Source organism: Ambystoma mexicanum, chromosome 11 (assembly GCF_040938575.1).
Source record: "Ambystoma mexicanum isolate Mex_15411 chromosome 11, UKY_AmexF1_1, whole genome shotgun sequence".
NCBI lineage: Eukaryota > Metazoa > Chordata > Amphibia > Caudata > Ambystomatidae > Ambystoma > Ambystoma mexicanum.
In genome coordinates, this window is record NC_090934.1 from 974,189,570 (window position 1) to 974,204,783 (window position 15,214).

At 46.9% G+C, this 15,214-nt stretch overlaps 1 protein-coding gene across 1 annotated transcript in view; it reads right to left on the bottom strand.

The window, feature by feature from the left end:
* The window catches only part of MRPL21 (mitochondrial ribosomal protein L21), a 279,597-nt gene that overhangs the window by 43,796 nt on the left and 220,587 nt on the right, over nucleotides 1-15,214 (bottom strand). The window contains exon 6 of the mRNA XM_069624128.1: nucleotides 1,110-1,213. Coding sequence (XP_069480229.1) covers nucleotides 1,110-1,213 — 104 coding nt within the window. The remainder of the gene's footprint in view (nucleotides 1-1,109; nucleotides 1,214-15,214) is intronic.

Here is a 15,214-nt window from a genome sequence, read left to right on the forward strand (position 1 = left end):
CCATCGGGAGCAGAGCGGAAGGTGCGGTGGAGAGTGCCACCGTAGCCGTAATAAGGTAAGTGTGGGATGGGGAAAAAATAATAAGGGGGCGGAGGGAGTGGAGATGGCGGCGGGGGGAACTGGCTGTCAGGCAGCATGGAATGCAGACTGCCATCGGTTCAAGGCTATGTTCCTAGCCACCTGATTGACTGGCTCCCCCCACTAGGGAGCTAATATAAATTGGTATTCTCCAAAAAGAGACTACTGCAGCATAGAGAGAGTTTTATAACCAATTTGACTTTACTGGTGTTATAGGGCTAACCAGACTTGCCTCGCTCTCATTGGTTTTCTGGATGAAAGCAGTATCTGCTGATAAATCGCCCACTCCTGTTCTGATAGCATAGGGCTTCAGTTCCACACAGGGTAACCCCTTGTAATGCTCAAGTGAGACGTTCACAGCTCACCAACGTATGCAGACGATTTATAAAGCTTAGGCTGAACCTTTAAAAACTCCTTGGAGCTTGCGTGACACAGCAAAGTTTTGTATTTGCAGGATGAGGCCATTTGTTCTCAGGGAGGCAGGACATGGGCAGTGGAGTGGGAGCTCCAACTTCGTAAAGAATGTCCTCTCTAGGAAATTGTCTCTATTACATTCTGCCAGGAGGCCTTGAGGCCACCAATCCTTGCGACGGTGTAGCTATAAATAGAGAGAGAATCCCACTCCCTCAATCGGTTGATTATTTTTCAGAGTTGTGGAAAGCTCAGAGCAGCCATCAAAAGGGATTAAGGCATCTCGGAGGGTCAAGATGGACCCTTCCTTCAGAGCCCCCATGGAACAGATGGAAGACTACTGGAAGAACATTTAAGCTTGCCTGCAGTAAAGACCACTTGATCCGAGTTACAGATCTGATAAACCATTTATCAGAGGAGAGAGAAAGAGGAGGGAAGAGAGAATGAAGGGAGGAGAGAGCGACAGAAATACAAGAAGAGAGAAAGAGGGGGCGACACGGACACCGATGGAGACAAGAGGCTGGCTATACTGCACAACATTATTTACTCCCTATATACTTAAGACAAAAATTGGATTTTGTCACCAAATATGCTGTCTGATGAGCGCACAAGTTACTTACTCCTTTTTCTTTGATAACGGTGCCTTTTCCAAAAGCGCATATGAATTTTTGGGCAAGATTCTGTCTTTTCAATCACTGTAGCTTCTACTCGCACAAGGTCTCGCCTTAAGGGAGAAAACATATGGAAATCTGATAAAACATCTGCAGTTTTCACAATTCGAAGTATAAACAAATGCACTTTATCCTCTTTAAGAAACAACCTTTTACAAAGTCATCATCAATGCCAGTTTCCAATATATTGGACACAGGTTAACATAACATGCTGAGGCAGTGAAATTATAATCCAGTTATAGACTCAAATTCCTTTGTGGAGCTGCATTATACAAAAGATGCTCAAGTGCAGCCATCAGACACACATGTAAAGCCACACAGCCAGCCAGCCAGCCAGCCGGCCAATCATATGCCCAGAGACAGCCTTAATTTACCCAGCGGAAGCCATCATCTGCCTTGGACAGCCCATAATCCCAAATGCAGGCATGATCTTTCGAAGTACATCCACAGAGGCATAATCTCACATGCCCAGGTCCAACCTGATATGCCAAGTAAGAGCTTCATTATCCTCTACTCCATATTTTCTCCCCTGCTCTTGTCCCCATATGCTCAAACATCACATTCTGCCTCTCTTATTCATTCCTCACTTGTATTTCCACTGTAATCTTTTCTATGTTATTATGGTGGTGCAGTGGCTTTCCCTTTGAAAAAAGGAGATGTGTCCCCCTCTCTCCCACACAAATGCACTCTGCATTCCTATAGCGCACTAGTGTGGAATGGGGTTCGCACTCTAGGCAGCAGCTGACAGGAGGACCTGTGGTGACACCCACATGCCTGCCTCTCTGCTCTGTCACAATGTTTGAATGTATACAAAAAAGGCTATGCTCCACAAAACAATTAATTCTTACATTGAAATAAAAAAGACAAAGAACAAATATATGGTCACAACACATGGACACAAAACTGATAGTAGAACACAAAAAAGTAGGCAAGAGAAAATAAAGCGAATTAAATGCAAAAAGATATAATGATGTGGCCAGAGACTGCAAAGGAGTACAGTGCAACCAAGCCCATAGACCATGGATAAGTCACTGTCAAATCCCAGTCTCTGAAAGCACCATGTAGATTACTAAAACCATGTGCCATCCAACTGGGCAACAATGACACTTATCATTACAGCACTTAGAAATTGGAGGAATCTGGCATGAAGCTTATTTAAATGTCGCTATGACATAACAGAAAGGTTTCCATGACACTCTACATAGAACATGAGAAAACCAATTCCTCTCGGTCATTTCGCCTCATCCATGTTGGCTCACCAAATCTGGTAAAAAAAAAGAATTTGCCCCATTTAACAAGTCAAATGTGGCAATATTTGATAAATATTTCCATATAGAAAAGGAAGGTGCAAAATTATGCTTTTTGCATTGGGTTTTCAATAGACTAAAAATGAAAAAGCACTCCAATTACATAAAGGTCTCGAAATTGTCTGCTTATATTTCTAGCGTACGCCCAGCCCTTCAGTGGAACCAGTGCAAGCCATACAAAATGTGAACATCGGACAAGCCAATTATAGAGATGAACGTTTGGAACATGTTAAAAGGTTTCTACATTTCAGACTGGCACAGAAAGTGCTATGAACCCCATACCATAGCATCATGATCCTTAGCTGAGATATCCATCACTCCTGGCCCCCAACCCCATCATCCCAGACTCATTCTGAATTTGTGCAGTACCTCGCATTTCATGGAACATGGGTGAAAAGGACAACAAAAAAGATTGTCCCATAATTGGAAAAAAAAAACCCACTCCTGCGATCTTCGAACATAAGCCAACTTAGCTATTGTGCTTGTGTTGAGATCTGGTGGAACAGTGACCATTCCCACACATCTACTCCCAGCAGGCAAAGCTCTGAAGATCTGGTGCCCTTCCCCCTGCTCATTTGTGTAAAACATGCTAGTGATGTCTGCGGGACCCAGAACTTGGCAGGTCAGAAGGCTCTGAACGCTAAGCTGATGGTCTTCAGCTCTAGCATCCTGACGTGAAACCACTACAGGCCTCTTGGAATTTCTGGACATATTGATCATGGACAAGAAAAATGCCTCTACTTGCAGCAAAGGGAACCCACATGCATCTGCATTCAGCACTTCAAGGTCTTTGCAATCAAAATCACCTGGATAAGCAACAACATCTGAAACACTGCTTTCACCCACCAGTCATGGCCCACTCCGTGCAAGTTCACATGGTGAAGGGTTGGACTCCCTCCAAAGGGCTATGTGCCAATGGCACCCATAAAGGTGGTCCAAAGGATGAGGGAGGATTCACTGAGATTATGTTGCCACGAGAACAGATGCTGCCTGGTTGATTCAGCCACTGCCACCTAAAAGGAATACACGGGCAAGTCGGTCATCACGATTATGTAAATAACCAATTCCTAAGAAGATTGACCTTCAGGAACAGAGCGGAGACCAAACCTCAGAGCCATCTACTGGAACTGGGAATGCCGTCCAGAAACTTTCTGTATGTAGCCACACCCAAGTTGGGATAGTATACATCTTTGTGGTCGGTCTGAGATGACAGTATTCCTGCTAAAAGCAGGACATCCTCTGCGCCTCAAATGCCATTTTAAAATAGTCACTCATTTCAGGATTCAATGAAGATTGAACTGCTGGATGAATCCTCCAATATCCTTGGCTGAACAGGTGCTATGACTCGGATCTCTAGCAGAAGTCGAATCACTGCCACTAACTTGTGGCAAAAGATCTGCTGAAAGGAATAGGGGAGGAGAGGGAAGAGCAAGGGTGCACCCTCTGGCCAGTAAGGGAAACAAAATGCTCTCCCATGACCACTGCCCACGCATAGATGAGAACTCAATTATTTTTGGTGGCAGCTTTTCACAAGCCATCAAGCTTGCCGTATTTTTGTTTTTTCTAGTACCATCTACTCGCGGGGATGTTCAAGAAGTGCCCTTAACCCCTTAACATGCTACAACAGGGACTGAGAGCAGGATGTGTCCACTGTAGGAGCGGTCGCAGCCAAAGAGATCGCAGTATCTTTTTCATTTTGGGAGCAGTTCGTCAAATTAAGGTACAGACTGTTTCAGTCAACAACAAGAAAAAGCTCAAGGACCCACTATTAAGTGGTAACAAAGGAATTGGACGAGAAACTCCACAGGTCAATGTTTGTTTACTTGCAAGTACACAATTGACCGCATACAAATCCTTTTATCGAGAGTAGCAAAGCTTTCTTCTCACTGTTTTTGGTTATTTAGTGAACCACTCGTGCTTTTTATGCTTTGTTTTAACTCCTTTTTACTTATCCCTAACCAATTTTATTGCACATAAATATATATAATTACAACCCCTACACACCACAGACAGCTCACTTTCAGGGACTTCTGACGAGTAGGTATTTTGTACGTGGCACTTTCCCCAGGCCGTTTCGAAAGACCTTCTCCCGACAACCACTACACGACACACCCCTGTACCGCTCTTTTCGGTTCACCGGTGGGCATACTAGACGTGTGCTAGCGCTTCTTGTTGCATGTCTCCCAGGTTCTTTTAAAACATAGGGAGCTCCCCTGCGATCGTAACCCCCCCCCCTCACTTACCGTGTCTGTTGCGATATGAACAGGCACCGCTTGCTTATTTTAACATATCCATTTTGAGGACTACTATATATAAAAATATATAACACCAAAAAGGTTATGGTGGGTTTTGAAATGTGAAAGTAGGAAAGTCCATCTGAGCCAAGTCCCACATTCCACAACGCCAGCTAGTAGCCATCGTTAGAAGTTCACCTCCAGTTCTGAGCCAAAACAGCAAGGCATTGTGGGATAGGTGGCGTTGTGGAATGTGTGACTTGCCTCAAATGGACTTTCATATATATATATATCATCTCAGTGAGGAATCTTTGAGCCAATATTTGTTTACAAAACTAAAGCTTCAAGACCACAGCCAAGCCCACATACAATAGAACAGTTTAAGCGGCCACCCGACCCACAAGGCTTGGAGCTTTGGTACGATCAGTTAATATATGCTGCAATCTTTAACAGACCATTCAGAGAGAGTGAGCTTCATGTGCAAGAAAATCACACCCAAGCCATGACTTCTTTAAAGGCTCTGGGAACATTACATTGAGCCCTAATGAATGCATGTTCCATTCCACGCCGGGCATTGGATATATTTGACTTTCTCACACATTCGAGTGTTGTTTCCTTGCGGTTTCTGAAACTTGGCTTGAGGAGCAGTCCGATCCTGCTATCTCACTGGCCCCAACAGATGGGTACACTATGTTAAGCATCACCAAACTAAAGGGCAAATGTGGGGTAGGAGGTTGCACTTTTATTTAAACACACATTTCATGTAGATTTGCCATCATGTTCTCTGATCCTACTTTGCGAAATATCAATGGCTAAGCTCATCATACACGATTCGTATTCCATGTAGCTGCTGGTCCAATATCAACCACCAAATTGCAATCATTCTTTTGCAGAAAACGCTGGATCATTAGTATGATGTTCTACCCTTTCCTGTTCTAGGAGAACCTAATCGACACCATAATGCTGACACCAATGCGGAGGCAGCCTCTTAAGGCTGTGCACGTACAATGCTTGGCTTCCTGCTTCTGGAAACCACCCCAACCCATAACAGAGGCTGCACTTCAGACTTGATCGCCACATGGAACCTGTTGCTTATGAAGTAGAGTGACCTCCTCTTGTAGTGATCCTATTTGAGATTCCCGATCTTTATACAGCTCATTCAGAGACACACAAAAAGTCCACACATACACTGAATCCACATTGTTCTAGCATAGGCCAATATTTGGCCAATACAGCAATTGCACTATGTCCAAACTAAAATGAGTCTACCCACAAAAGTATAGCAGGCCTCAAATTCTCCAAGGGAACTGTTTCAAATAATGAAAACGGAGTCTATTCCCTTTTCTAAAGTTGCACTTCCTATGTACTGGAGCAAACAAATTCAAGTGCTCTTTGGGAATACGAACAAGAAACGTCTAGCAACTGCACAATGTTTGCAGCAGTGGCCTGTCAGATGCCACCAGACTGCTGTTGATCGACAGCAACCTGGGCTGTTTAACATTTCACCAATTTCAAGTTCTGAAACTAGTGCCATAATTTCTAGTCCCAACCCTACCGATCGCCTAGGTGATACTTGTCCCCAAGGCATAATTCAGGACAATGTGGACACCAAGTCTGGGAATTTCCGATTGTTGAAATGCCTCCTTTAGAGACACTATTTTTCTGGCTACTCTGAAACAAGTATGAACTAGACAATTTTTTTAAAAAAAAACATCTAATCCAGAGGTTTGTGCAAGCTGTCATCCCATTAAAAACGTCCTTTTTTGTTAAAACTTCTTGAAACGGCAACTAAACAGCTTTAAAAGCACATGAAGAAACACTATTTGTTCCGTGACTGGCACTCCCAATTTAGGAACTAACAACGGTACAAACGAGCTCTTCTTCGTGTCAAGGGACACCTCCTTCAGATTCTACGCCAGGGCGGGATAGGCCTGGTCAGGGACTTTTCAGTGGCCATTGACACACGTGACCACCCACTTCTGCTGCACCGTGCTATAGGGGGTTTGAGGGTGTCTCACAAGAGTGCTTCAAGCTGGTTTGCTTAATTTCTGGGCTACGGAACACACACACTAAAGATGGGAACTTTTGAGACTCACACTGAAAAAGCAGACTGCAATATTACGCAGGTCTCTTGTATCTAACCTTTACACTTAATTCCAACCACTTCCCAGCATTTTCTCCAGTTCACAGTTAGAAAATTATGCACACCACATCCAGATTGTTTCCCGTTTGTAAAAGGATTATGAAAAAAATCCTTAGTATTCAATCTAATCTATTTTGGGCCACATCGAAAGGTGGGGTGAGAGACCAGATTCAAAGAAAGACACACATCATCTTAGTTTCCTGCTATTACTATTGTTACATATCCCACTAAAATGCTATCATGCTTTGGAATTCTAGTCCAGCAAAAAGCCAAACATTTGCGCATGATTCTGGACTCGATTCTACAGGTGAATAATATCATCAGATCAGTAAGTTAGTACTTGATGCTGCTTAGTCAATCCACGTTTTCAAAGGTACATTGTGTCATGATTGTTCTCTTGATCACTGCAGCCAAAGAACAAGTTACTTTCTTACCTGGTAACGTTCTTTCGATGGGATGTTCCTCTGACGTATTCCACATCTATGACCGTGATTACCACAGCTGTGCTGCTTCGGAAAACTTTTTCAACATAGGCGTCCTGCTTCGATACGCTCCCTCGAGGACCTCCTCCGACGGCAGACGTCACCAGATGTTATATGTAGGACGCACGACGCCCGTAGCCTAAGTTGTAGTTTTTTCCCAGAACGTGTGGCACCAATCTTCTGCCAGTATGACTACAGAAAGTCTTGCGGAAACGGTAGCTGCAATCGCATAAGAAATTCTCTAGAGGGGCAGGGTGGGAGGGTGCGATGTGGAATACGTCAGAGGAACATCCCATCGAAAGAATGTTACCAGGTAAGAAAGTAACTTGTTCTTCGAAGGGATTGTGTCCTCCGACGTATTCCACATCTATGACAGACTCCCAAAGCAGTACCAACGTATGGAGGTGGGAAAATAATTTAGATAATTTAGAATTCCCAATCAAATTGCAGAATAGAGGACTGCCTTGCCAAAGGCCAAATCTTGCCCATGGATAGAGTCCAGGGAATGTTTCACAAAAGTATGAACAGAAGCCCATGTGGCCGCTTCGCAAATATTGCGAATCGGAACACCCCTCTGTAGTGCAGTGGAGGCAGCCATACCCCTAGTAGAATGGGCCTGTTAACCTACAGGAGGGTCCTTCCCCGCCAAACGATAACATTCACAGATCATCAAAATGATCCATCTAGACAAGGTCTGCTTAGAAACAGCCTGACCTAAACGGCTTCCAGCGTAACCAATAAAGAGCCGATCGTCCACTCTGACCCGGGATATCTGTGAGATAGAAACTCAAAGCTCTCCTAGGATCCAACCTATGGAGCCTCTCCTCTTCCTTACCAGGATGTGGAGGAGGATAGAATGCCGGAAGAATTACCTTCTGGCTCAGATGGAATTCCGACACAACCTTCGGAGGAAAGGAAGGCTGTACCCTAAGGACAACCCTGTCCTTATGGAACACCATGAAGGGTGGTTTGGCGGAAAGTGCCTGCCGGGATGGGAGGTGAATTTGGTTTTAAAGTTACTGATGGGAGCTCCATTTGAGCCCTTGCATTCTTGTCCATTGAGACGGTTGTCCTTTAAAACTGTATTTTTAGTTGCGGTTACTTCCGCACGCAGAGTGAGTACTCTGCATATGGAAGTAATCGCAACTAAAAATACAGTTTTAAAGGACAACAGTTTCAATGGACAAGAATGCAAGGGTTCAAATGGAGCTCCCATCAGGAACTTTAAACCAAATTCAAATCCCATCCCGGCACCAGGAAAGGCGACGGTGAGAACACATGAGTTAGCACTTTCACGAACTGAGAAATCAAAGCGATTTTAAAATATGAATATTCCTCAGACGAGCGCTTAAATATGGACAGCGCCGCCAGGTAACCCTTAATGGTACCTACTTGCAGGCCCTTGTGGGCTAAGGAAAGCAAAAAAGACAAAACCAAAGGAATGGAACATTGGAAAGGATCCAAATTCTGTACCCTGCACCAGTCGCAGAACTTCTTCCAACGGCAAGGGTACAGGGATTTCATTGCGGGCCTTCTGGCCGAAAGCAACACCTCCATCACGTCTTCAGGGAGGTCCCAATCCTTATATCTCAGCCTTTCAGATACCAAACATGAAGGCTGAGAGACTTGACCTCTGGATGGAGAACTCGACCCCACTCTCGTGAGAGAAGATCGTCTCGGTAGGGAAGACGGCGTGGAGGGCAGATGGACATGTCTAGAAGGTCAGGGAACCACGCTCTCCTGGCCAATGCCGGAGCAATGAGGATAATTCGGGAGGATCATTTGGGAACCGAACCTCCGTAAACTCCGCAACACTTGTGAAATGTCGGGGACAGGAGGAAACACGTACAGCAGTGGGAAGGACCATTCCACTACGAACGCGTCCCCCAAGGCTCCTCTTGGAGGAAATTCCTGCGAGCAGACTCTTGCGCACTTCCGGATGACACTAATGGCGAAGAGATCCACTTGCAGGGACCCCAAAGGGCGAAGATCTCCAAAAGAACTGTGTGAGCCAGCTCACACTCGTGAGGGACCATGCTCTGCCTCCTCAGAGCGTCCGCCGCCACGTTTTCGTCTCCGACCAGATGAACCGCCGAGATCGAAACTTCCTGCTGGATGGCCCAGAACCAGAGCTGCATCACCTCTCTGCACAGTGGGAGTGACCCTGCCCCCCCTTTTTGTTGAGGTAGTGCATGGCCACTATATTGTCCGTCATAATCGGGACATTCTTCCCCCATACAGAGGGCAGAAAAGCCTTCAGGGCTAGCCTGACAGCTCACAGCTCTAACTGATTGATGTGGAGTCTGGACTCCGACAGAGACCAACGAACGCTGGCCGTCAGCTCGTTGGCATGAGCTCCCCAATCCGCGAGGGATGCGTCCGTCACGATCGTCACTTCCGGCCATGGTTGCCAAAACGGAGCCCCTGTGAACAGATTTCCTTCGACGGCCCACCACAGAAGGTCCTGGGCGACCGAGGGCGGAATCTGAACGGGGTCCGACATCCTGCTGGAAAACTGCGACCACTGCATCTCGAGTGCCCACTGCAGAGATATCATCCGCAGCCTGGCTTCTGGCACCAGTAGAATGCAAGATGCCATGAGGCCGAGCAATCTCAAGAACTCGAACGCCGGGAGACTCTGGGCATGTTGAAATTTGTCCACCACCTGCAGAATGTGGGGAGCCCTCAACTGGGGAGGCGAACACTGCCCCAGGGATGTGTCTAGCACTGCTCCGATGTACTGGAGCCGCTGGGTAGGTGTCAAGTGGGACTTCTTTAAGTTGAGGGAGAAGCCCAACCTGTGAAGGGAGTGGCAGGTGACTGACAGATGATGCAGGACTAGCTCGGGAGAGCGCGCCCTGGTCAACCAATCGTCCAGGTAGGGGTAGACGTGAATCCCCCCTTTTCTGAGATACGCTGCCACCACCACTATCAGCTTGGTGAAGACCCTCAGGGCGGAGGTCAATCCGAACGGCAGGACCGAAACTGAAAATGCGAGTCGCCAACCGCAAACCTCAGGTACTTCTTGTGCTTGGGATGAATCGGCACATGAAAGTAAACGTCCTTGAGGTCGAGACACCAACCAGTCCTGAAGTTGAAGGGCCTGGAGGACTTGAGAGAGAGTAACCATCTTGAATTTGTCCTTCCCGAGGAGCTGGTTCAAACCACGCAAGTCCATGATGGGTCTCAATCCCCCGTCTTTTTTTGGGATAAAAAAATATGGGGAACACCATCCCTTGTTCCTCTCCACTACAGGCACCAGTTCTATTGCGCCTTTCTCCAGCAGGGATTTGAATTCCTGCGCAAGGAGCGGATCCGGACTCTTCAAAGAGAGCTTCCCCGGTGGATTGTCGTGAGGCCTCTGCCAGAAAGGAAGAGAGTAGCCGTGTGCATGGGACATGGCCTAATGACTGAGCGGAAGCGGCTGCGGCAGTGCCTGAGGGCAAAGAGGCAACTGCCCGAGAGGCTTTGGCACCTCGAGTACCTTGTTTTCCACCTCTGGTACTCCTACGTTGGTCCCTTTGACTGGCAGCTCCCCTCGATCTACCAAAGGAAGAGTAATATCGAAAGAAGCCTCCCCTCCATTGCTGTCCCCTAGGCCGAAAAGGCAGAGGTTGACGCACTGCAGCGCTCAAGGACTTCGCTGCAGCTTTGGAGGTCTGCAACCTCTCTCAAGGCTCTCGTCAGCCTTGCTGCCAAAAAGATGGACACCATCAAAGGGCATGTTGAGAAGCCGGGACTCCACATAAGGAGCAAACCCCGAATTCCGCAACAACGCAAACCTGCGCATCACAGTGCTCGCCGCCATGTACCAGCTGACACAGTCTGCCTCGTCCCTACCTGACTGAACAGACTCACACATGGCATCCTTGCCATCCTGAACGAGGACAAGAAAACCATCTTGTTCCTCCTGTTAGGGAATAGTTTCAGCCGCCAACGACAATTCCACAGAGTGTGCGTGAATCTTGCAAGGGCACAAACGGAGTTGGCTGCCTTTAAAGCCATACCCCCAGAAGAAAATACTTTCTTTGCCCAGCCGTCAAAGCGTTTGTCGTCCCTATCGGGAGGGATTGTAGGGTACGCCGTCCGCTTTGCTGGGGCCGTAGCCGCCTGCACCACCAAACTCTCCGGAGTAGGGTGCTTAGACAAGTAGCAGGGGTCACCACTGGCTGGACGGTGTTTTTTTGGCAAAGACTTGTTCACTGCCGGGAGACTCTCCAGAGCCATCCTTCTTTGTAAGGCCATGTGAAATGGCAACACCGGGTCAGTGGGTGGACCATGGTCCAAAATATCTGAGATGTCATACTGGAGAAAATCCACAGGTGGAGCCGACCAACCCAGATATTCCGTCACCCTCGACATGAGGCACCTGTACGATGAGTCAGCATGCGTACCAGGCTCAGGCCTGCCAAACTCAACCTCCGGGGAGGTATCCAGACCACTGGCGTCGTGCAAAGACTGATGCAGGTCTTCCAGCTGGCTATGCCCTGACAACAGGTCATCATGAACCCCAGGAGGCCCCTCTTCCTCAGACCCTTCCTCAACCTCAGAAATGTACTCCAAAGGAGGAACAGAGTATGGGTCGAAAACAGGCCACACAGACTTGCTGAGCAGCTTCCTAGGAGCCTCCACAGCTCTCCGGGGTACCTCTGGCAAAAATTCCTCAAAAGGCGTTGAGGGCGCCGATGGGAGTGACGTCGACCGAGGCACAATTGACTTCGACAGCGGCTTCGAGGCCGGAGGCCCGAGCGTGTCCATCGACAGCCTCGGCGCCAATGGCTTCCTCGGAGCCAGAGCCTCGAGAAATACCCTTGACGGACATTGAGCCGATGGCGTTGATACCTTCTTCGAAGGCCTCATAGGCTCCAACGGTCTCGACGGCGTCGAGGACCTGGAGCGGGCACGATGGCGATCCTCCTTGTCTGACCGAGACCTCGAAGGTTCTCGGTGATCGCGCCGACCGCCCGAGCCTGAAGGCTGGCGAACGGTGGCTCTAGAGCGTTCCGCACCGGCTTCTCTCGAAGGCGCGGCTGGAACAGTGCCCTGCGATTCAAAAATCACCACCATCTCCTTACGAAGGCGTCCCATTCCTCCGGAGATGAATGCTTGGTGGGACAAGCAACCCGCCATCTGGCGGAGTCCTCAGACGAGGACGGGGAAGGCGACCGATGACGGCGCTTCCTTGCATGCCTCGAAGAGGCCGAGGAATGGCGGGAACCACTCCTAGAACGAGACCCCATGGACTTACGCGACGTTGAGAGTCGCCCCTCGAATCGGTCGAACGTCCAGCGGACTTTGACTTACGGGGTTTGGAAACCCTACCCGCCGACAGCTTCTTCTTCCGCACCCGCCGACAGCTTCTTCTTCCGCTCCCGCACGGCCTTCGAGGGCAAAGACCGGCATTCGTCGCAGTCATCAGTGGCGTGGCTCTCACCCAGGCACCAGAGGCAGATGTCGTGGGGGTCCCTCAGAGACATCTTGGAACCGCAGTCCCGACACTTCTTGAAGCCCGATTTCGGGGTAGCAGAACACAGACATTTTCTCGTAGACTTACAACAATATTCGGAAGAACCGATATACAAGAACCGAGGCACGCCGAGATTTCGAAGCAAACACGTTCGCGGAAAAAACGGAACTCAGGCTACGGATGTCGTGCGTCCTACATATAACATCTGGTGATGTCGGCGGAGGTCCTCGAGGGAGCGTATCGACGTCATGGACGCAGGACGCCAAAAAAGTTTTCCGAAGCAGCACAGCTGTGGTAATCACTGTCATAGATGTGGAATACGTCGGAGGACACAATCCCTTCGAAATTAGATTATTTTAATTCTCTCTTATCCACGCATGAATAAACAGACCCTCCAAAGTCTGCCGGAGCTTAGGAATATGGTGGCCCGATTTGTTACAAAAAAAATTCTAGACACAATCGTATCCCTCCATTGCCTAGATCTCTTCATTGGCTACCAATAAAAACCAGAATCGATTTTAAGTTGCTTTCTAACACCACAATTTCCACCATGGCCATGCTCTGTTGCACCTACAAAAGTGAATTAAACTGTACACATCAATTTGTCTTTGGAGAGGCAGAATACATGGCACGTTGGTGGTTCAAGAGCTGAATGGCAGGGCATTTGGCAGGTTATCTGCAGTCTTTGCCGCAAAGCAACCGAATGCCCCAACACAGACTGCCAGGTTCAGGACTGCCTTATATTCAGATAAAAAAGTAAAGTCCAGGCTCTTCTAGTTTCTCCTTCTCATTCATGCTCCGTCATGCCCAAGCTTCTTTTCCATGTTGCAGTGCACTTTGATGCCTTAGGGTTGCTAGTGCTATAAACATCCAAATCCAAATACATATGCCCCTTGCTGAGGTATCAACATGATTCAATGCCCGGCAAAAATGGACCAAGGAAACCTGCTGGGTTTTATGAATCAGGATCCAAAACTGGTCATTTTGATCTTTGGGGAATACACTGATCACAAACCAGCGTCTCCTTCTAGGGAGTTAGTGGTCCCCTCCAGAACCACATCTTCGTTAGACTGGCAGAGAGCAGGGAAGAGTCCTGAAAATTTACAAAAAAAACAAACCTGCAATGCCAACTGCTAGTAACAATGTAGTAGTAATAAACACTTTTGGAGAAACGCGGCAGTCCAACTCTTTTAAGTATTAGTCTTGGCCGAAATATTAGTATCGATCTTATCACAACCGATTTGGAAAGGACTATCACATCCTTCTGCATCTAGAAACATTCGAAAAATAATTGCAGAACCTTCATGGACACATCAGCACTATTGAAACAATAAGACTGGTGCATCAAGGCATCACCTGCATTAACTAAGCAGGGTAACTTTCGTCCTGTGCTTGCAGAATTTAACCAGCATAATTCACCTTTGAAAGGGAATCCCCTCTTTCAAGTCTATTAGAACATACAACCCAATGAGACAACCCCTAACATTATTTATTTGATCTGATTTAATTTCCACAGATGCTCAAATCAATGACAAACAATTGAATCTACCAACACTTTTGGATTATCACCAGTAATAATCAATTTAAAAATAATAAAAGTTATTATTCCTCCTGAACGGGCACACCCAAGTGGTGAAACACATGTAGACGATTAAGGACATCTGGACAGTAAGGACATGAGGATTAAGAGAACATAATGACAAACAGAATCTAATGATGAGTAAAAGGACTAAGAGAAATTATGATAAAAAAGAGCACACTAATAAGAGACTAAACTGAGATACAAAGAAGCACAATGTGTCCATTAAGTTGAATTGTCTCCATTAAGAATAAACGAACTCAGCGAAATTCATTGGTGTTTGCAAAATATTATTGTCTGTTAGGCGCCTGTAACTTAAGATTGCAATTCTACAACGATCTTATTAGAAACTAATGTATCAAGCAAAACATATAAGGCCTTTTTTAATTTTAAAATTAAAAAAAAAAATACTCTTCAGGAATATACAATTATCAACATACTTACGTACATATAGTATTAAGGTACACTCTAGGCTTGTATACATTGACTACTCGGCTCTGCACCCACACACTTAGCACTTTCTTGCACCATACACAGAGGCAACATCGTCTCCACTTCTGAAGATGTGCCCTTCTGGGAAAGACACTACTGACGTGTCTGGCTGCCGCCGCCATTTGCTGACCCTGAAAGGAAAGTAACAGATTTGCGTCTCTGAAGCGATTCCATTTCATGTGGGACAACTTCCAGGTCGATCTTCATTCCCGTGCTAAACCTCTGCATCCCATGAAGAGTTGCTTGAACGCTCATCTTGTTGGTTTTCCCAGTCACTAGGTCTTCCCTGTGCTCCTCACATTCAATATTATTTGGGTAGAATTTTTTTTCCAGGGACCTAGGATGTTAAA